This window comes from Sardina pilchardus, chromosome 18, assembly GCF_963854185.1.
Source record: "Sardina pilchardus chromosome 18, fSarPil1.1, whole genome shotgun sequence".
NCBI lineage: Eukaryota > Metazoa > Chordata > Actinopteri > Clupeiformes > Clupeidae > Sardina > Sardina pilchardus.
In genome coordinates this window covers 12,314,541-12,337,630 of record NC_085011.1, presented here as the reverse complement: position 1 = coordinate 12,337,630, position 23,090 = coordinate 12,314,541, and the positions used below count along the sequence as shown (strand labels likewise).

The following is a 23,090-nucleotide window of genomic DNA, read 5'->3' as shown; positions in this document are numbered from 1 at the left end:
GGAAAAGAAAATCTATGTAGCATGTGTGAATGGCACTTAGAATGACCAGGATAAATGCTTCTAACTAAAGGTAGGCCTAGTGAAAATGCCCTTAAAACAGCCTAGGGCTCATGTGTTTAGCAGTCAAAATGTAAAAAGAAATTCCGGCCCCCATGCATTGACTAGTGTCACCCTAACATTTCACCTGGCCACCCCTATACAATTTTCTGCTGGTGCCACTGCCACCCTCACCTGTCTCCTGTCTACAAGGAAGTGGGGAGAGTAGCCTAGGCCTAATGATGTTTCTCATTGTAAGTTCCCATAACTAACACAGCTACAGTATGTGAACAAACGGGTAATGGAATGTATATCCTCTTGACTCTGAGGTGTAATGGTTTGACCTCTCATTCAACCACACTTTCACATCATCATCATCATCATCATCATCATCATCATCATTATCATTATTTATCACATTCTCAGTTGCCCACCAACAACCAAACGTATTTACCATATAAAACAAAAACACGACCACAAAGCAACCTTTGGGAGCAAACAACATCACCAACAGAGCAGGCTTCGGGAGTATTTATTGAGCAGGAACTTTGCAGGAACAGTGTTTCGTTGGTTTAGGCCCACATCATTTCCAGAAGGCTCTTCTGTAGCCTACTCTGTGATGTTGATGTGTTAAACAAGATGCTGAGTGTTCCAATCTTCTTTACAGGGGAAAAAAACACTTAACCTAATTGTGTGCAAATAATATATTGCTTAGTTCAAGATTGTGTAAAAAAAAATCTTTCATTACTGTGTCCTGCTTGTTTCACAGATAGCCTACGTGTTTTCAGAATCCGCTGAAATTATGTCTAGTTCTGGGGACTTAACAAGTGAGTCATATCTTGTGTCACGCAAATACCTTATTATTTGGGCAGCCATTTACAGTATAGGCATTTATAGACTTGAATTGCCTTTGCCAACAAGTGACACTCTGGTGGGTACATACAGTAGTTTTTTGGCAGCTGAAGTGAACCTGAGTGCCTCTAGCCCAATGTTTCAAACAACAGCCAGAGTTGGGGACCCAGGTTCGCCCTTCAGATGGCACAACACATATTAAAATACGTATTTATAGTCAGTGAATAGTATTTTTCATTTATGTTTTATTGGGTTCAAGAATATGGCTTGTATTTTGTATCAAAATATTTCATAGGTGTGTAGTTTAAACATAGGCTACTGGCAAATATGTTCGGTAAAGCCAATACTTTTGGAGATGTGATTGCCCAGACCTTGTGATCAGAATAGATTCAAGTCAAGTCAAGGCCAAGGGAACTTTATCAGGATGCATAATATCCTGGATCCATGAAATACCTGGCCTTTAAAAATAAAAACATATAAAAATCCTCCTGCTCCTATGGGAATTTAACATAGGGGCCAAATGCTTATGCCCCCTGTATTTAAGGAGGAACATTTATCTATTTACGATAGATTCTTTCCTTAGTGTTGTTCCTTGTCCTTAGTGGTTTGATTTTTACTCATTTCTTTAATTAAGGCATTACAATCAATTGTCAAAAGATGATTTTATATTCCTCTTTTTAGTCAACTTTAGCATGGGTTCAAATACTTATACTACCCACTGTATATTATTTGTTTGCACAGAGTGCAACCCAAAGCACTCCACATACAAGGCATTGACACACAAGACAAATGTTGCCGGACGGAGCGGCATAGTCTGAAGATAATCCAGTGCAAAACTACTCACACACACAATACACTCCCACTCAGATCAACCTCAAGTTTCTTGATAACTTCAGTTATCAGTTTCTTGAGAACTAACAGGGTTCCCACTCTAAGTCAGACTTAAAATTCCCTGACATTTCCCTGACTTTCCCTGACCATAAAACAGAATTTCCATGACCTCTGATATAAAGAAACGGGCAATAATTTAGTGTTTGAAATCCTCGTTGTCCAGCCAACTTTCTTGAAACCGGCATTTCCCTGGCATGTGACGCCACCAGCCAAGATATCGCATTCTAGAATGTTGCACATTTTTAGAGCGGGAAATGTTTTGGGCAAAACAAAAACATTAAATGTGCATCCACACATGAAACGAGAATACACACCAGGTTTTGGCTATTACATAATTTACTGTTAATAAAATTCCCTGATATTCCCTGACTGTGCATGCAAATTGACCAAATTCCCTGACTTTCCCTGACTGGAAATGCCTCTTCTGAAATTCCATGATAGCCTATCAATTCCCTGACCCGTGGGAACCCTGTATAATCATCCAACCGTAATGCACTGAATGTCCTTCCTCTTGCCCTTGGCAGCCTGACCAGCCATAGGCTACCCACATCAAGATAGGGTGTCTAGATTTCTAGGCTACTTGGCATCAATTTAAACACCATTTAGCGCTAGCATGGTAGCCTAACCAGTTAGTTAAAAAAAATAACTAAAAGCTGCTGATCAACAGCATAAGACAATGTAAAATCAAGCAATCTGGGCATACATTTAAAATGTTGACTTGATGATGACTTGCCTCAACTAATACAAGTTGAATTGTGACTGTTTTGAGTGCATCTCTGAGAAACTCAATATTTTGGCTTTGAAATTGTAGATGCATGGTTGTAGGTTTATGGCATGTCTAGGCAGAGAAAAGCTCTTAAACACTGTCCACTTAATCAACAGAGTCAGTGATGAAGGAATAGATTAAATAAAAATATATAGAAGGAATGTCATGCTCCCTTTAAAGGGTACTTTTAGTATTTTTAAAAATACAAAAATGCAGTATTTTGCGTTGATACATGGCGTGAATACTGTCTGTTGTAGTTTAATTATGATGCGCTTAAAATTATGCTATTTGATATTCTATTTTAGAATATATTTTGATGTAGCCATATTTGTCCATCCCTAAATAGGCCTACAGAAATCTGAAATTTTCAAATTCATCAAATCACAGCTGCGTATACTGTATGACATGTGGTTGGTTTCACAGATTTTAAAGTGAGATTCAACTTCAGAGATCACTGCTGCCTCCCTTACATCTGATAATGAGCAGAACATTTTCTTTGGCTGTTTCGGGGTTAATAACAGCCTAGGCTTTCTACAGTGGCACAACAGAGAACATCTCTGATGGGCTTTGAGCTGCACTGCCAACAACCACAACGTGCTGCAGAGAGTCATGTGGACAGCCCAGAGCAGTGAGTATTAATGTGCCATTACATTGTCATTACACAATCATGTTGATTTTGAGAGCAATGATAGTATAAGAGGGCCTCTACTTGTCATGTTGCTGTGCCCCTCATGCACTTTCACTGGGTTGAGCACCTAAAATGTCACGGGCATATATTAATTATCATTTCTATCTACAACCCTACACATGCAGTGGCAGTCCATTAATATCCCCTGTGTTAAAATACATATTTCCACTCTCTATGGTACATATCACTCAGTTCCCCCAATTTGTTCAGATTATATGAGAAACGGAAAAAGTCTAGCAGAGCCTTTTGAAGTATTGATCACCACTGGGACTTTCTTCCTGCGAAGGCTGGATTTATTTTGTATTCTTAATCGCACAATATTTCCAAACCAGTAAAACAGCTCAGACCTGTCCTCTGACCACCCCCCTTGATGGTCAGTTTATAAGGCAGTGCTGGCCCTGGAGTTGAGCAGAAGCTTCCCAGACTTCCCAGCTTCCCAGTGTCAACCCGTCTTCACTAGATCAGAGAGGGTAAGTGTGAACTATATTTTTCATATACATACGGTAGTTTCGAAGATATATATTTTTTAAAAAGCCATTTGATTCTGTATAAGGTAAAAAAGTAAAAAAAAACACCGCTCATCCGTGTGAGGTGCAGGATTTAGAGTAATCTTGTCATTTTAAAGAAGAATCCGCTCACTTCCAGTCTTTGTGCATTCTCAGTTGCACAAAGTGCAAGCTTTCAGTCATTAGACCTTCATCAGGCAGAGGCCACAGAGGATTCTTCTTTAAAATTCTGTATAAGGTAAAATGTACAAATTGTAAGTTGATATTAATTGCATAACAAGTAACCTATACTGTATATTTGACTTTTAAGACATTTTAGCTAAATTTACTATTTATTTCCAGATTTCTTTTTAAGGATGCAGTTGCTTTTGATTGCAAGCGTCCTTTTCACAGCTTGCTGTGCTGCTCCTCAAGGTAAGGTAGAGTATAACAGAGAAAGAACACTTTACGGTAAGGTACATGAAATATTGTGAATTCAACCATGAACTATCATGATCATGCATCATGAGCATGCATAATAAATAATAATTCATAATGATGTACCACCCATAATGCTTTAGTTGATGTGTTGTTCATGCATGAGGTCACGAATGATATAGGCTATGAACTCATGTACATTCCTGAAGATTCATGAGATATTAAGGAATGAAGCAATACATGAATCATAAATTAATTCATGCATGAATTCATGATATTTCATGATATCAAGCCTGATATACTGTAACTTCATATTCCTGGCTCTGGCTGTACATGTATTATTGTAATAAAACACCGGATCAGATAACTATTTCCTTCTCACTGTTATCCAAACAGATTTGTCAGGTAAAATTTTTACGTTTCCTGTGGAGTCCAATGTTGCCCGTGCCAGACTCCAGCCATCAGGAAATAACTTTACCTCTGCAACAGTCTGCCTCAGGTTGGTCTTGGTGTTCTATGCATGATTGACAGCCTTGGATATGCAGTCTTATTTTCTCTCTTCATTTAATTTGCTCCATACCATGTAACCTACTGTAATATCTCATGAATCATCAGGAATTTACATGAGTTCATAGTATGTCATTCGTGACTTGCATGAATAACATCAACTGAGGCATTAGGCTGCCCCTCGTGATAGGTTGGATCCAACAGTACACTACAAAATCCATCCATACCTACATGAAACAATGGCATTGTTCTACTTTCAAAAAACTCCTCAAGACACAGCTGCTCAGAGAGTATCTCCTCTCATAGCATTACCTACAGTACAACTTAACTTGCTAATTCTAGCACTTACCACCTGACTTGAACTGACACTTGACATATGGAAGTAGCATTCACTGCTGCACTAACTTGTCCTCATCACACTCTACCTTAATTGTTTCCCTTGTTGGGAGTCGCTTTGGGTTAAAAAGTGTCCGCCAAATAAGGTCAAATGTATTGTTGGCAAAAATATTCAAGCTGTCCCTCATGACATCCAACAGTACGCTACAAAATCCATCCATACATAAAACAACAGCACTGTTCTTCTTTTACAGGTTCTTTACCGACCTTACTCGAGGCTACTCTCTTTTTTCAACTGCATCCAGTGCCAGTAACAATGACTTAAGTATTGAAGCAAACAAAGGTCTTTTTGTGTTCACACGTGCTAAAGTCTCTCGATTTAATGGCCTACCAGACAAGCCAAACACCTGGTACTCCATCTGCACCACCTGGGATTCCAACTCTGGATTGGCTCAGGTCTGGATCAACGGGAATCCAAGTACCAGGAAGCTCGGATTCAAGGGGAATCTGGATGGAGAGCTAAACATAGTGCTGGGACAAGAGCAGGATGCAGTGGATGGAGGGTTTGATGCAAAGCAGTCATTTGTAGGGATGATCACTGATGTCCACATGTGGGACTATGTCCTTTCTGCTTGTGAGATCCAGCGCTTTGCAAATGATCTGAACTTCACCCCCGGTAATGTTATCAACTGGAGAGCCCTTGATTTCACCATCGTTGGAGATGTTGTCATTGAGGACAGTCAGAGAAATGGCTGTTTTCATTAGTGATGATAAATAAATGGGTAAACAAATCAATCACAAATCAACGTAACTGCAGTAGTAGGCTAAGTAGTAAATAAATCTAGAATATTGTCCCAGAAAATGTGTTCTGTATTTGAAATCATGAGCATATTTTATAACTGTTTTGTATAACCTCTTTCAAAAATGTATCTGATTAAAAATAGTGTCTAATAGTATTGCATAGGCCTGTTCTTCCCCTTTTTTTGTTATTCCATAATGACTTTGATTAAGGATGAATAAATGACATAATGATTTGGGGCCAAAGTAGCAAGTTGTATTTTTTTAGTTTAGTAGTTAGTAAAAAACTGCAGGTGAGGGTCCTCCTCAAAGTATATGATTACAACATAAGGCCCTGTTGCTCGAGGTCACCAAGTACTATCTGTATTACAAAAAAAGAAAAATGAAGTTGCAAGTGGCAATGATCATGGTCCAAATAGATCTGAACATTGCATGTGTGAAACACGGTGGCAACAGAAGGCCCCAGGAGTTTTGAGAATTGCTGAACTTGGATACACTGCAATGCTTGAGAATTTAACCAAAATCAAATTGAATTTTACATTTGATTGGTATTGAAACAATAATTTTGGTATCGTGACAAGGATGTGTCCTGTCCCCACCAAAGCTGAGACCAAACCTTGCATTCAGCCCTATCTCTTGGTGATGTTTTTCACTCACAAAGGATGCTTTGTTGGTTATTTTGTTAACAGACCATAATATGTGCTCATAGGGCTAAATGATGCTCAGTTACAACTTATGGAAGCCTTTCAATGATGGAACGATATATTGTACAGTATTTGCGATAATATCGTGATATGATCAAGTCCGATTTTCAAACCGCAAAGGCAGCGATTACACTCTGTTCACCTGACATGAGAGCAAATAAATGATCAGACAAGAGTTTCTAACTGCAAAGGCTGCACTCTGATCACGTGACACGGGATCGTAAAATAGCAAATATTTGCGTTTAGTCTACCTTTAAAAAAAAAAAAAAAAAAAATTGAGGATTTTTTTTTTCCAGTGTTGCTCTCATTTCAGATTTCAGGGGCTGCATGCTTCTAGGGTTACATTTGTTTGGTGTGTATGTCCTTCTGAGGTGTATACTGTATATCGGTCTTAATTCCGCAATATTCAAGTCCCTTGTTCTTAAAGAGGAACTATGCAGGATTGGCGATTTCATCTCTGGTTTCGGTTTTGTTTTTCGTTTTCGCTCGTTTTATGCTTGCATTTTCTCTGCAGAGCTTCCCCGACAGCTTTAGCGTGTATATTTATTTATTTTTATGTATAGGCTATATTTAAATATATAAATTGCAAGCGTGGTTCTTCGTCTCAGACTTCCAGATGTAAACAAGGAGCGATCGTCTCCTGCAGAAAGTTGCATAGGGTCTCTTTAAGTTCTCATTGTTCTCCGAACCCTCCTGTTGAGGGTGGACTTATAAGGCAGAACTGGCCCTGGTGTTGAGAATCTACCCAGCCAGAAGTGAGTTGCCGTGTCAACTCATCTTAACTGCTTGGTATGGTAAATATGACATTTTTTTTCCATATTTGCAAACACAGTTGTTGAAGAAACTATGTAAAGACATTGATGACAATGATGTTGTTAGCGTTAGAGTGGATGAAACACTGAATGTAGGCCTATCATCATTTATAAGATTGTCTGGCTCCTACTAAGGTTTACAAGTGTCACAGAAGAATAAGTCATTTAAAGTAACCTACTTTGAACAAGTACTGCCAGCTATAGTTTGGTTAGTCAGCAGATGTCATAATTTGCACACTCCATCAGTAGTGTTGTGTGAAACTGTCAATTGATTTTTCAGTTTACAAGGGAAATAGGCTACTGTTAATCGTTACACTCCGTAAAACAGAAAGCCGTATACTACTCAGTCTATATAAAGGCAACTTGATTTTATTTTAAAAGAACTAATCAATTATGTAACATTACGCAATCGCTATTCCAAAAAACCCTGTGTATTTCATCACACCTGTATTTCATACACAAGCAATCATTTAATTAGCGATTAGGATTATTACCATATTGATAGAAAAAAACAGAAGTGCATTTCTTGTGTCTCTTACTACATTTATGTTCATTTCACCAGTCATCCTATGTACAGTTTTTTCTTTCACAGCTATGCTATTTACACTGGAAGTTGATCCATTGAAAAGTCCTGTTTCCAGATGAATTCTGGGACGTACTTGTTGCCCTGCTGACAGCTGTCTGCACATGTATAGACCAACAAGGTTCCCCAGTCAATGGAGGCATCTGTGCTGTCCACCTTCAGGTTGATGAGTAACTGCGGCATAATCTTAAAAGATAAATCAATGGGCATATAGAAGTTAGAGCGGTGGCTTCCAGTCGACTCTTCTTCTCCCAGCACACCTGCATGATGCCAGTAATTGAATAGCTAACTTTGTTTCTTCAGATACATTTTGAAACTAACCTGAAATTCAAATATTCTTTTGGCACCACATGGACATTTGGGAATATTCTCCTCCAGAGTTTTATGCTCAGAGGACACCCATAGGGGAACTCCACCTCTTTCGTATCGCAGAACCTGTAGTTCACAGAAAAAACAGGTTACATTCAATCTAACATCAGACACCCTCAGTCAGGCCTATGGATTGTAATTAATCTATGGCTCAACCAATCAAACAGCATTCAGAAACAAATGAATAGCAAACCTGATGTGGCTCTACAGATGTCCTCTGTTTAAATATCTGAACCACTTTGCTGTCCTGTGTTTCATGAAAGGCCATGCCCTCAAGCTCATTTTCATCCAAGTCTAGGAGGGGGAGATACAAGGGAGACTGTGATCAGATAGCCAGGGTGAACCCAAATGAATCTGTGAGTGCATTTGAATATGCTCTGCAAATCCATCTGATAAATTCAAATTCAAATTCCCTAAATCAAAGACAACTATAGTATATATAGACAACTAATCACAACTGCTTATCCGCCATGGGGCAGGCTAAATGACAGAGCAGTATGGTTAGGTGGGCTATTTAACACAACCGATGTCTGCAATGATGGCATCAGTATAACACAACACAGACGTGTATCTTCTTTGGAACTGTGTGAGCAACTGCATTCAAAACATTAGTTTACAAGACGGATATGTTGACTCACTCTACTTCTTAAACGTTTGGGTGTGAGTTTAATGTAGCAATTTCATTCTACTGCTGGTTATGCCCCTTGGAAATCTGAGGTAAACAAAGGGTTCCCACTTCCCAGACCCATTCTCTTGTGGCTTCAGTCTTCTGAGTACAGGTCTGATGTGTGTTGGTATTTCCATATATGTACCGTTATCAGTGTGGTGAGTGTCGCAGTCCTCCACATCGTCTGCGACATTAGACTCATCTTTTTCCTCTAACTCCTCAGGCTCCGTGACCAGCTCAAACTCAGCAAACAGGAACGGCGAGGTAGACACTGTGATGCTAGCTGCAACAGATGAGCATAAAATGTAAGAAATATTCTGGTACCAACACAACCAATGGCATGAAGGTAATTCCACGTGAAATCGAATAAGAATTTTTTTCAGCCCTTGACATTCACTTTTACAACTAGGGCCCCATGTAAATTCAATGGCCATGTATTACAAACTTGGTCCAATCATACTGTGGCAAAGCACATATTAACACACTGAATAGTGCAGCAACCATTTTCCTAGATTAGGATTTTGTTTCATTTGACAAGGAATGACTAATGTTTTATCCCATCTAATTCAAATTGAATCAGTATCAGTTTGAATGAAAAGGCCTGATAACTACAAATGTGTAAATCAATAATAACAGGCTAATAAAAAAATTAAATCCACTTGCCTTCTTTACAACATTCTTTCTTATGACTGTGTTTCCAGTCTATGGTCTGGTGATCCTTGCTGCAGTAAGTAACAGCATGACAGCGTGAACAAGCCTTTTGTCCTGGACAACCACACACTCTGCAGAGCTTAATTCCTGACTCCAGCACACTACTACTGCTCTCTTCTGGTTCCTCCTCCGGTGGTGGGTCATAAGGGTAAAAGTCATTTTTCCTTGATAACTGACTTCTAAACACTGTGAACACAAGCACAAAAATGAATCAACATTCACCATAGGATAGGCCTAACACAAAATAAATAACAACTGGCAGAACAACAAAAACAGAACACATGAAGAGCAAAGGCACTTAAGTTAGGCCTAAATAACAGAAGAATCTTTTTTCATATTATGCACATCTGTCAAGCACAAGAATCTCTAAAAGTAGAGTAAACTTAACCAGAAAACAACGTCCTGAGAAGCACACACCTGTAGCCTACTCTCTGGCTGTTGCTCAAGCACTATGAACACACTGTAGTAGTCTATGTGATGAGCAAGGCTATGTTGTTTTGAGCAATAATATGGAATGAAATTACTGAAAAAACGTTTGTATGCCTGTAGATTATAGTTTGTACTCGTAGAAATGGTTTGTACTCGTACAAAAAAAATGTGTACATGAAAAATAATTTTGTATGCCTGTAGATTATAGTTTGTACTCGTAGAAATGGTTTGTACTCGTAAAAAAAAGATTTGTACATGAAAAATAATTTTGTCCTTGTAAAAATGTTTTTTGTGTCTGTAACAAAGTTTTGAGCTTGTAATAAAAACCTGTCCTTGTAATAAATATTTTTTTTCTACCAACACAAAATCCTGGTACGAACACAAAACTTTTTTCTACAAGCACAGAATCCTGGTACGAACACAAAACTTTTTTCTACAAGCACGGAATCCTGGTACGAACACAAAACTTTTTTTGGAATTAGCCAATCACCATGCTATCTCAAAATAGCCAGCCAATCACAACACTGCTATCTCAAAGTAGCCAATCACCACAAATCCACCGGCCATACTTTGCCTCCTTGATTTTTCCTCCACTTAACGTGACCTGATTTAGCCAAAGATCTCACGGGAGCTATCTATCAAACTTTGCTTCATCTTCATATCATTTTGGTGGAAACGTGGTGCTAAATTCCCATACACTTTGTTCAGTGAACTGGTAAAACCGTCCGTTTGTAAGCAAAATCAAAAATCACGATCTTTCAGTTTGTTTACCGTTACCTAGCAACCACAGCATAGTCATTCAAATGTCAGTCATTTCCTTTGCTGCGAAACAACGATTAAAACTAGACAATAGGGAGGGAAAGTAATCTCATCGCCATCTGGTGGTTGCGTTCCTAGAGGCTAGCGGGAGAGGATGGGATTTTCTTTTAGAAAAAATATATCTCGGCCCACGATGGGAAGTTAGCTAAATGCCTTCAATATGCTATGCATGTAGGTCAGCTCTATTGCTTCGAGTGGTCATACTTTATTTTTTAGGATCAGTTTAATTGTTTTGAGTTTGTTTGTAACATGGTGATAACGAACTACAGTAGCTAGCTACAGTAGCATTTGACGTCACCAGTTTGGGCGCTTCATCTCCAACTGATCAAAACGGCAATTTGCTTAACTGGCTTATCATATTTTTGTAATAACAGAGAGCGATGTAAACCGCGTGGTAATTACCTTTATGTTGGGATAACTTGTGTTGTGCTTCTACTCACACAAGAGCTGGCAGTAAGTGTGATTGTCTACTAACTAACCAACTAGCTAACAGGCTAATAAACAAACCATGCTAGGTGAGTAACGTCGTGGGAGGGTGTCACGTCACTTGAAGTTGTAGTTCATTTATGAAATGAAACGAGCAATTACGGTTTTTTTAAATAAGGCGAAATAGGGTCTGATATTTTCACAGTTAGTAGATTATTACAGTATGCAGACTGAAAAATATTTTTGGTGGATAAGATCGCTGGTATAGCTGCGTAGTATTTTTTTGAAAAGTCGGTCTATGGGACTTAACATTGGAGCTGATCTTCGATAGGAACGCAACCACTTGGGGCGCTGGTTTTCACTTTCCCTCCCTATGACAGGTGCACAAACTCTTATTTGCCGCGAGGTAAAGGCAACAAAGAAAAGAGAGTCATTTGCACATACTTTCACAATATTTTATTTTGGCATGCAAAAAAAGCCTGTACTGAAATTTGAACTTGTGATCTCAGATTTCAAACCCGTTCACTTCTCCACTACACTACTCGTAATTTCCACGTGAAACAAAGGAAATGACTGACATTTGAATGACTATGCTGTGGTTGCTAGGTAATGGTAAACAAACTGAAAGATCGTGATTTTTGATTTTGCTTACAAACGAACGGTTTTACCAGTTCACTGAACAAAGTTTATGGGAATTTAGCACCACGTTTCCACCAAAATGATATGAAGATGAAGCAAAGTTTGATAGATAGTTCCCGTGAGATCTTTGGCTAAATCAGGTCACGTTAAGAGGAGGAAAAATCAAGGAGGCAAAGTAATTGGCCGGTGGATTTGTGGTGATTGGCTACTTTGAGATAGCAGTGTTGTGATTGGCTGGCTACTTTGAGATAGCATGGTGATTGGCTAATTCCAAAAAAGTTCCAAAAAAAGTTTTGTGTTCGTACCAGGATTCCGTGCTTGTAGAAAAAAGTTTTGTGTTCGTACCAGGATTCTGTGCTTGTAGAAAAGAGTTTTGTGTTCGTACCAGGATTTTGTATTGGTAGAAAAAAAAAAATATTACAAGGACAGGTTTTTATTACAAGCTCAAAACTTTGTTGCAGACACAAAAAACATTTTTTTACAAGGACAAAATTATTTTTCATGTACGATTTTTTTTTTTACGAGTACAAAACATTTATACGAGTACAAACTATAATCTACAGGCATACAAAATTATTTTTCATGTACACATTTTTTTTTTACGAGTACAAAACATTTCTACGAGTACAAACTATAATCTACAGGTATACAAACGTTTTTTCAGTAATTTCATTCCATACAATAACCTTACCTTTGAAGCACTGATTATCGTTCCGTGTGTGGCAGGTTGGTGTCTTGCAACAGAATACAAAAAGCGTCCTATGAAAACTCCAGTCCTGGCCGACAATCGGGGCATAGACTTGCAGTAAAAATGCTGTGGGGAGCTGACATTTTGCACATGTCAGATCTGGCTGAGATGGTAAATCCGACTGGCTCAACCAAGCAGGTCTACCACCCACTTTACTGGGAAACTGAGAACTTCGGAGCTGCCAGGCGTCAGCCTCTTCAACAAATCCCAACGCAACCCCCGTTTCTTTGTTGGGGGTGTTTGAAGAAGTAGCTTCCATTTTAAAAATAACTAATACATTTGGTTCATAAAATAGCCTAACTATCAACAAGGTAAATGTAGGCTACTTGCTCTGGCCCAATGTGGCGATATGGTTGTTCCGAATTCAAATCTCGTGTGGAACAAAAATGTCGAACAAAAGGTTCCGCTATTTCTTTTTCGAGTAATGCTACATTGTAGCTAAAGAGCTTCCATCAACATGCAATGGAACCATATGCAAGGCGTCGGTGTCATCTAGATACAAAACGACACAATGATTACTGTAATTTGGGAAGCTGCCTCCTTTCACCATTATTTGCTGTAGCCTAAACAAACTTTGGGCAATAACCCAAGCCTGATTTGACACGATAGGATACTCAAAAAAAAAAAAAAATCAAAGGTAAAAACAACAACAACAACAACAACAACAACAACAACAACAAACAAACAGAATGAAAATAATCACCGCTATATACCAAGCACAAATCATGTGTTTTGAAGAGCCTAGGCAGTAAGTCAGTAGGCTGAAATTTCCATCACTGACTGACCATTCTTCCCCAAAGCACATTTAATTCCACTAGGTGGCAGAACTCCCATATCTCACATTCTAGCAAGTGCACCTAAAGTGAAACGAACAAAAATAAAATGGTAAAAAAGCAAACTGTAATGTAAAAAAATGAAATGTGCACGGATAGCTATTGTTCACATGTAGGCCTATTAATTTGGCTGAGTGATAGGCCTACGATAAGTCGCATGATTAATTATAGGCCCACTGGTCGCATAATTAAACTAATTTGCTAGATTTGCTAATTGCACGCATGTTAGCCTACTCCACGTTTCTAAATATTTTAATAAGCTAACTAAACTGTCTCCTATAGCCTATTGCAATGAAACTTCTTCAAACTGAGGCGCTTTCATTAAATCCCACTGGCCCCCCATTGGTTAGCAAGTTGAGGATATTCTTTCCTCACTCCCTCTCTCCTCACACACACACAATGATGTCATGCTGTTTAGTGTAGTAGATCGCGGAGGCTGTAGTGGGGGACTGGGACAAGAGAAGTGGAGCAGTGACTCCTCACCAAGAGAGGGCTGAACCGAATGCCGCCCTCCACTTCAGGGCTCTTGGAAGAATTAGGTTATGTTTTCACGTTGGATAAGTTTCACCTGCAAAAGTGATTTGTTTGTTCTTCGCTATGGAAAGTCGACATAAAGTGGAGCCCGATACGTAAATGAACTGTAACAGTCCCTTGTGTGATGTGGGACGAATAAACCAATGGATTGGCGAAACTGGGATTAACTCCTGGTCGTTCGGTTCCTCACAGACATGCCTCCGCAGGCTGTTGGAGAATACAAACCCGTAACAGTGTCGGTTGTTCCGCCAGTGCCACCGCGGAGATTTCGGAGTAAAGATTCTTCTGGGGCAAAGTGTCGGTCTGGTGCCGCAGTTGAGCGCAAGGTGAAATGTGTGCTTGTTGGTGACGGGGCGGTTGGAAAGACCAGCCTCATTGTAAGCTACACAACAAATGGATATCCAACTGAATATGTACCAACTGCCTTTGACAACTTTTCAGGTAATTAAATAATCTGTTTATAACGTAGAATTCAGTTGAAATGTGTATAGCCTGCCGTGTTCAGAAAAAAAAACAGCTATAGGCCTAATATGTCTGGGTAATTCCTCTTTGCAAATATGGGTTATGACATGATATAGGCCTAATATTAGTTTTCTGTGGTATTAGTATTTAATTGGATAAATATATCCAATTTTCTGAGAGATTTGTTTGGATTTCCTCACATGTGTTTTTCCTGTAATTTTAAGTAGCAGACACAAGCGTATATTTGTGAAACTTATCTGACTGCCTAAAGTTATGAACAGCAGGAGTTGACAGAGAGTTGAAGGTCCATCTCATCTATTTGTGTTTACTTTTCTTCCCCCTCAGCGGTGGTGGCGGTTGATGGCAGGCCGGTGAAGCTCCAGCTGTGTGACACAGCGGGCCAGGTTTGTTTCTTATTTACATGATGTACATTTTGTTTTGGGTTTGTTGTCATTTGATTTTACTTTCAGAGTGAGAGAGCATGTCTAATGGATATGGCTATTGCTGCGAGGGCTGTTCTGTCGAGGCCAAGAAGTGTGGTTTAAGGCATAATGTAAACGCGTGACATAGTCTGTTTATAAAAACAACACTATGTTGATTACACTGCACGTCCCCTGTGCAGTTCTGCAAACACTCGAAGATGTCAGCGCACTCCTTTAAGGATACTGACAAGCCTTCTGTTCAGTTGAATGTGGGACTTACAGTAGACGGGGAGGGTGACTGGGTCAGGGTGAGAGCCAGGGTGTAATTAAGATGGTAAAGTAAAAGCCAGTCATTCACAGCAAACACATCAGCATCCTTCAGTACCTGTGTTTGACTCCAACACTTGCAGTGTTAAACTAGATAACATTATATCCTGCTGATTCTGCTCTGCCCTTGAAATGTCTGTGGTGGGGAGAGCACGAAGTGTGTGACCAGAGTCTCCTGAGCCCCCTTGAATAGTTTGCTGAAATGAGGTTACCCAGTTGTAATGTATCCACCGAAATGCAACCGCCGATGTCAAAGACTTTTGGCTCAAGGTCAGTGGTGAGCTGTGGTTTTCGTGGTCTGCTCCGTCTGACGTGGACTTGTGGAACGTCCGCTCAACACTTGTCACTTGTCCTTCACTGAACTTAGCCTGTAGACGCGCTGAGGTCGACCCAGAAGCAGAGGCTCCAGTGGAGCAAGTGCCTGCCCTGATGTGTGGCAGGGGTTCAGCCCAGGCAGGAGCGCTCTAGGGGGGGCGTGCAGAGTCGAGAAACGGGGGTAATGGTGATGAATTAGGCTGGGCTAAGGAGACCATGCCTAAGTGGAGTCGCAGCTGGGGCTGGTCAAAAGAAATGTGAGCCTTGTGTTTTTCAGGAGGATGGCGGGGGGGGGGGGGGGGACTGGAACCGGCTGTGGGTAGAGAAAAAGGGAGAGCGAGAAGAGAGAGATTAAGAAAGCAAGGGAGAGGTTGAGAGCAGGAGATATTTTGTATGTGTGTGTGTGTGTGTGTGTGTGTGTGAGAGAGAGAGAGAGAGAGAGTTGGAGAGAGATAGTGAGAGTTTAAAAGAAAGCAATTAAGAAAGGAAGAGAGAGAAGTGACCTGGGGCCGAAATGAACAGTTTTGTGTGTGCGCGTGTGTGTGCGTGCGTGCGTGCGTGCGTGCGTGCGTGCGTGCGTGCGTGCGTGCGTGGGTGCGTGCGTACGTACGTGCGTGCGTGCGTGTGTGCGTGAGTGTGTGTGTGTGTGTGTGCGCGTGTCTGCGTGTGTCTGTTTGTGTCTGTGTCGTCCTGAATGAGAGAGTTTTTCAGGGCGAGATGGAGAGACTGAGGGAGAGAGAAAACGTGAGATATAGAGAGAGTGAGAGAGAGAGAGAGAGAGAGAGAGAAAGAGGAAAACGTGAGATAGAGAGAGAGAGAGAGTGAGCAAGAGGAAAACGTGAGATAGAGAGCAAAATTTAGAGAGAGCCAACGGGAAGCCAAGCCAAGAGAGATCTGGAGCAGTCCTGTCTAGACACACACACTGAGTCTCCCAACTGGAGGCAGCACAGCACAGCCAGGGTTCAGAGAGTTCTGGGCCTGCCGCTCTGGAAGGGAGCGGCCCACAACCAGGCCAAACACTAAGACTGGGGTTAGAGTTGAACATCTCATCCAGTGCTATTACTGGCTATTATCAGATCAAAATGAATGTAGCTACATCTGTCAACATATGCAGCCCTCAATTTGGCTATGCGAAACAACGCTGATATTATATCTCAGCAATCAATCATATTCTATAATCCTGAGGCACATGTGTTGATTGGCTGGAATTGCTTATAGCTCAGTTACACCCAGTATGTTGAAGAGATTTTGGACCAGAACACTGATATAACATATGATAGAATCACAGACTGTGCCCAATTTAAATTGGTCTATATTTATTTGATCTTCTGAGTCACTATATGATGGCAGTCACGTACATAGCGTGCAGGCATACTCTTCTACGTGACTCAGTGATGCGCTGGAGTTAATTAACATCCTCACAAAAGTACTTAACTTCCAGTCTTTCTAAAAATGAATCTCCAATCCTCCATCCTCAACACTCCTGAGGCGAATAGACCTCATTAACTCGCTTCTTTCAGGAAATGACTTGGGTGTATGAGCATGTACTATCAGAAGAGCTGCAGAACGAAATACACAGAGAGGGAGGGGGAGAGAGAGAGAGAGAGAGAGAAAGAGAGAGAGGGAGATGGAATGCTTTGTTAATAAACAACACATACACAATTTGGCTCTGGAATGCTACAGTTATCTTGCGTGTGCTCACATCACAGAGGGTTCAGATGTGTGAGAATGATAGGTAATCACCGGTGCGTTGCGCAAGTAGCCAGATGACAGGATTAAAAGCACGTTACAGGAGATAAGCCCTCTTACGGCCCCTGGGTGAAACTTCAGTGGGTGGTCATTTGGGATAAAAACACTGCCATCAGTATGACCAAATGAAGCTCTGGTTCTTAGCTTTTATTTAGCTCTCAGAAATGCAGGCGCAGTACGGAGAGGTGTCTTTGGCAGGGCTTCTATGGCATCTCTCAGTTGGCCTCAGGGCTGAAATTGAGCATTTGGTTAGACCCAATTCAATTTGAAATTGTTAGTGTTTCAAGAACTGTGCAGCTGGCATTAGTTCTAACAGTAAGACATTCCACCTCCAGCAGAAAGCTGTGAAAATGTTTGCTCTTAGTCCTCACTAAGAGCAAACATTTTGATTTTGTATCTGTCAAGTTTCTTACACTGCATTAGGTTACAAAAATAAAGCAGACATTATAGGGCTGTTTCTTTATGTTCAACTTGAACAAGTCACAAAGATACATGAACCAAATGTAAGTATTTCAGTCACAACGCAGAACAGAAGAATACTGTAAAAGAGGCCTATGTCAAGAAACATGTGATGATCTGGTGGAGATGGAAAAAACAGTGCAGAACAGAAGTGGCTTCAAGACTGTTATCATGTGTGTATCACACAATCACAAGTTAGCCCTTCCAGCAATGATAAAACAGTTCATCCTTATGCAATACCTTAATCAGCAGATCATGTGCTATAGTCTTCATATTTTCCCCTCAGATGGTGGAAATGGCTTTGAGCGCCTCAGGTTGGTAAGGTCTTCCTGGCAGAAATATGGTTTTTTATTCTGGATGGGGGAGGACTGACTTGTACTTCCTTATTTTTCACTGTGTTTTTGGCGAGAGTCCAGGTGTCTCTCAATACATGTCTGCAAAAAAATGTTCAGTGTGTCTGTGCTTCGCCATTTTGCCTTTGTTGCTATTGTCATTAGTCACTTGAGACCAGCTAAGGCTCTGTTGTAGCCATAAGCTTGGTGATATGATGATGACTGATTTACACATTAATACATTCATCCCAAACAATGTACAGTACAGTGTAAATATACATTTTTTTAATGCGTATGAATGCTTTTGGTGTCAACCAGGAACCTGGTGTTTTTAGCACCTTTTGTTTCCTCATAAACCCATGACACCCATCATATCAGAAGTCTCTTGGCACTCTTTTGTTGTCCGGCACAGATGGAGTCTGACCTTGCCGTGTCTTTTACAGGATGAGTTTGACAAGCTCCGCTCCTTCTGCTACACCAACGCCGACGTCTTCCTGCTGTGCTTTAGCGTGGTGGCGCCCTCCTCCTTCCAGAACGTCACGGAGAAATGGGTCCCCGAGATCCGGAGGCACTGCCCGCGCTCGCCCGTCATCCTGGTGGGCACCCAGTCGGACCTCCGCGAGGACGTCAAGGTGCTGATCGAGCTGGCCAAGTACAAGGAGCGGCCGGTGGAGCTGGACGAGGCCCGGCAGTGTGCCGAGGACGCGCGCGCCATCTCGTACATGGAGTGCTCGGCGCTGACCCAGAAGAACCTGAAGGAGGTGTTCGACGCCGCCATCTTGGCCAGCATCCAGCACAGCGACAGCCAGCAGCAGCAGCAGCACAAGCTGAAGAAGCGCACGCCGGACAAGATGAAGAAGCTGTCCAAGTCCTGGTGGAAAAAGTACTGCTGCCTGGCCTAGCGCTCGGGGCTGTCGGGACAAACTGTGGAGGGGTTTTCCTCTCTCCCCTGGTTTATGTATGGGGTCAAAGGTCAAAGGGGGGGGGGCTCTCCTCAGTGTGGGGTGTTTAGGGGGGATTCTGGGGGTAACAAAGATCAGAAGGAGTTTAAACTGCAAGTGGAACAAAGGGTGGAAAAATTCTACCCTAAGTCGTGACACTAACAGATCAACGGTCATTTACCGCATGGCTATCACTTCAAAGGACCATGAAAAAGCTGACCATTATGATATTCCAGAGGCTCCGAGGGTCTCCTTTTAACCCCTCAGAAGATGATTCTCCACCCCAGCAGACCCCCCCACCCCCACCGCCCCCCTTTCCCTCCCTCCATTTTTCCACTCTGGCCAGCGCTGTAACACAGAGGGACCTGGAGCAGAGTGGCGGAGCTGTCTCCTGCAATATGTTAAGACTGCTCACAGATTTGCCCCCTGGTCCTTTGATCCTCCGTCTGCTCCAGACAGCCAGCAAACTGTGAAAAGCAAAAACCCTGCCAAAGAGCGAGGGATGAAGAAAGATGAGTCCAAGAACCTAGACGTCGTCGTCTTTTTGAACCTGTTCTGTGTTTTCCCGGTGCCACCCCCCCACCCCATCCTCCCCCCACGCACATATGTAGTCCCAGTGTATGAGGGACTCAAAAGGGGATACCCCCCCCCCCATACTTTAACAGTGCCTAAGAATTGTTTTAAAAACATAGTGCCATTATCAGTCAGAGCAAGCAAGAGATTAGTGTTTTTTTTTTGTTAGTTACTCTGTCAACTAATCAGTTTTACTGATTACTGTTGCTGTTTCGTCATGCTCATGAGGTGTGTACACCACCGCAGTTGGCCCTCCCACTCACATTGCTTTCAGGGTGGCCACCTCCACGACGCCCGTGTGGACTGTGCTTGTTTACGTTTTGAGACGCCGCAACTCAGATATGGCGTCCCGAAACAGCTCGCAGGGGTCAGGGCTGCGCCACTGGGGCGGGAATTTAGCAGATCGCCTGAACTTTGCTTCTCTGGTCAGTGAACCAGCTGGGAGGTCATAAACAAAATGTCAACCCGCCGTCCCCCTCCCTCCCAAACACCACACACACACACACACACACACACACACATGATCACCACCAAGCACCAATCGCAGAGTTTCGCTGTGCCGGCTAGCGCTATAGTGGGAAAGGCAGGTTTTGAGTTATGAGTGGTGAGGTATGTCGTGTGTATCTGAGATGAGACAGGCGACAGAGACAAAAAGGGGCTTCTTGCCCAAGTTCAGATGAGTAACACCTCCTTTCCCCTGTTTAAAATGTTTTTATAGTTGAGCACTTTTCAAAAGCATATGACGACTTTGTCTCCTGTTTTTATGAACTCTTTATCCATTTTTCTAAGTCAGCAACAGGAGTCACAAAGAGATCAGACAAATGTGTAGTGTTAGCGCTTTTAGTGACAAACAACTACTAGGCACAGTCATGATTCTTCTGTCATTTTCTTGAAGTTCTTTGCAGTTTTATCATTGTGATGACCATTTCCTCCTTGTGCGTCCAGTAAATGAATGTACACTGTGGATTCATTACCATATCGAGACCTATACCATGTTTTCCCCCCTGTATGTCCCATTCTTCAACCATTCACATTATATCTTGCAGAACACTGAAACAGTTATGGCCTGTACATATTTTTGATTTGAAACGCTGGTGTCACAATCTGTGTTAAAAAAAGTGTACATGTTTTTGTTTCATTATTTACCCTTGGTGGTCTACAAAGGTGTGAACTATGTTATCAGTTTAAAATGTCACCTTCCTTGTCAAATGAATAGTCCGTCAGGCATTGTACTGTGGCTATTGACTCCATTTTGTTCTCATACTGTATCAGGGTTTGACTGAAAGCATCTTTAAGGGATAACAGTATGTTGCGTTTTGGTGAACTGAAAATGTCTTTAGGGGATAACAGTGTGTTACATTGTGGTGAACTGAAAGCGTCTTTAGGTTGACAGAAAACAGTATGTGACGTTGGAAAGAATGAAAGTGTGAACAGTGAAAGTTCACACTTGATATGCAGGACATTATGATGTTTGACCTCAAATTGTCTGAATATTGGATCCAAGGCAAGGCAAGGACTGGTCAATGCTATGGACCAACACATGTACCTCCTGCAGTTAACAAACTGTACATTCCTTTATAAGCTCAGACTCATTTCTACCCCCAACCCCAGTAAGTTTCTCCCAGAAGTGCCATTGCTGTGATTCAACTCTTGCACTTTGTTATCTCATCAGGGTGTCAAAGCGGCAGCCCTTTCCTAATCGAAAGAGTAACCCAGAAGGAATTCAGTCAACATTGACCTCATCCGTTATCATACTCACTCAGCCTTTCCTCTTGTGACTCTCAGTGGTGATTGTGTCTGGAACTGGGGAGCCGTATCACGGCATGTTTTTGGATGGAACGATGTTGTTTGAGAAATCAGGTGTAATCAGCGAATCGGTGTGTTGAGCTTTAAGGTGTTCAGGGGAGAGGGCAGACGTGAATGTAGGCTGTTGGTTATGTGAAAGAGAGATGAGGGTTCTGCGAGGTGGGGGTTCTGCATAGAGTGACCCGAAGAATGAACTCTGTAAGTGCAAAGGCCTTTAGTGTCAACCTGGAGGTGATGTATACGAGACGGGTTCTATGGACCTGATGGATTGCTATTACTGCCACCAGTATTAGGGATCTCAGTGACAAGTGGTGTTTCTTATCTATGTATCCTATAGATATCTATAGATATCCCTGTGTTATACGTGGTAATACTGTATGTGCAAATGCAATGTTTGTAAATGACCATCAGGGGAAAGTTTATGGATGTAACAACTTGTACACAGTGTCCATATCAGAATCGACAACTGCCTGTAGTGTTTTAATGATCTGCAAATAAAGAGCTCTGATATATCTTCTTGTGCTTGTGTCTATGACAGGGACCATGGCTAATGCTTTTGGGGAAAGCCTTTTCCTCTCCACATTTGTGATATACAGTGTAACAGTTGAGACACATGGTCTCTTCATTAGCTTGCTTTATGAATCATGCTTCATTATGATAATATGAAATGTAATTGAACTTAAAATCAATCGTGCAGAAATTAGTCCTCATGATATTTTGCAGTGCTTTAAGAATGCCCTTCTAATGTATGCCATATGTGAGGCCTAGAAAATAATAGCAAAGATCATAGGAGCTTTGCCGCTGTGAAACATAGTTAATTCTTGACATCATTTTATGTGAACACATGGTAGGCTTTAAGAATTCTGCTGTAGTACTTAGTGACTTTGTTGCTTCTTGAAGCTAAATCTTGAAATGACAAACGTTATTTTCAGGGAAATACAACAGCAAACTCAACTTGGCAGCCAAATCCAAGGCCACGGGGTCTTTTTCTCTTTGACTACAGTACTTGCATCCTGGCCAATAGTACTGACGTTGCACGTTTAAACGAGGTGACCTGTGGAAGGCCAGCTGAAGGCAATCACCGATCTACATCCTCTGTCACGATACTCAGAGAGCAGCCAGCGAGCCTGAAATGTTTCTGAGTCATTTGTGTGGGCTGCAGAGGATGTGTGAGGTCTCCCAATTGCCACACGTGTCTCTCTCGGCCAGCATCGTGTCCACGCTCAGTCTCTGTGATGTTTTCGGGCCATGGACATCACTTTGCATCAAGTCGCATGCAGATGAGCGAGACGTGAGCCGGAGCAGAGGCTATCGAGGCCCCCGCCCGTCTCAAGGCAGACATCGGGCTCAGAAATAGCCACCCTAAACAGGAACCAAAAAAAAAATGCAAGAAGACATCAAGACAGACCAGATAAGACGCGAGTCAAGCTTGTGCCCACAGATTGTAAGATTGGGTGCCTAGCGTGCGCTGTCTGAGGCAATGGGGAGTTACGTAAATGTGATATTCCCACAGGCGAGGGGAGGAGAATGTCACCCTGATAGAGCCGACGGCTGCTGTGCTGCTGCTGCTGCTGTTGTGTTGTGTAAGCAGCACATCACAAGTTCAGGAGGCAGCGCACCACCAACAAAGAGC

At 41.7% G+C, this 23,090-nt stretch overlaps 3 protein-coding genes across 5 annotated transcripts; 2 read left to right on the top strand and 1 right to left on the bottom strand.

Annotated features, from left to right (window-relative positions):
• The first annotated feature begins 3,589 nt into the window (after positions 1 to 3,589).
• On the top strand, positions 3,590 to 6,037 carry LOC134064235 (mucosal pentraxin-like). 3 transcript variants are annotated; one of them, XM_062520078.1, is made up of 5 exons: positions 3,637 to 3,703; positions 3,896 to 3,977; positions 4,082 to 4,153; positions 4,553 to 4,655; positions 5,254 to 6,037. In XM_062520078.1, exons 3-5 carry the CDS (start codon positions 4,096 to 4,098, stop codon positions 5,762 to 5,764), a joined length of 672 nt encoding a protein of 223 aa, XP_062376062.1. In that variant the 5' UTR covers positions 3,637 to 3,703; positions 3,896 to 3,977; positions 4,082 to 4,095; the 3' UTR covers positions 5,765 to 6,037. The 3 variants fall into 3 exon arrangements, with proteins under 3 accessions (XP_062376061.1, XP_062376062.1, XP_062376063.1); XM_062520079.1 differs by having other exon boundaries at positions 3,686 to 3,703; positions 3,896 to 3,993; XM_062520077.1 differs by lacking the exon at positions 3,896 to 3,977 and having other exon boundaries at positions 3,590 to 3,703.
• A 1,798-nt stretch (positions 6,038 to 7,835) lies between these two features.
• pdcd2 (programmed cell death 2) lies at positions 7,836 to 13,245 on the bottom strand. The gene is made up of 6 exons (XM_062519394.1): positions 12,648 to 13,245; positions 9,592 to 9,829; positions 9,078 to 9,211; positions 8,459 to 8,559; positions 8,218 to 8,331; positions 7,836 to 8,082 (listed from the first exon to the last, which is right to left on the bottom strand). Exons 1-6 carry the CDS (start codon positions 12,961 to 12,963, stop codon positions 7,915 to 7,917), a joined length of 1,071 nt encoding a protein of 356 aa, XP_062375378.1. The 5' UTR covers positions 12,964 to 13,245; the 3' UTR covers positions 7,836 to 7,914.
• Positions 13,246 to 13,946: 701 nt separating this feature from the next.
• rhoua (ras homolog family member Ua) lies at positions 13,947 to 21,969 on the top strand. Its single transcript, XM_062519115.1, has 3 exons — positions 13,947 to 14,512; positions 14,879 to 14,937; positions 18,581 to 21,969. Exons 1-3 carry the CDS (start codon positions 14,266 to 14,268, stop codon positions 19,037 to 19,039), a joined length of 765 nt encoding a protein of 254 aa, XP_062375099.1. The 5' UTR covers positions 13,947 to 14,265; the 3' UTR covers positions 19,040 to 21,969.
• The last annotated feature ends 1,121 nt before the right edge of the window (positions 21,970 to 23,090 follow it).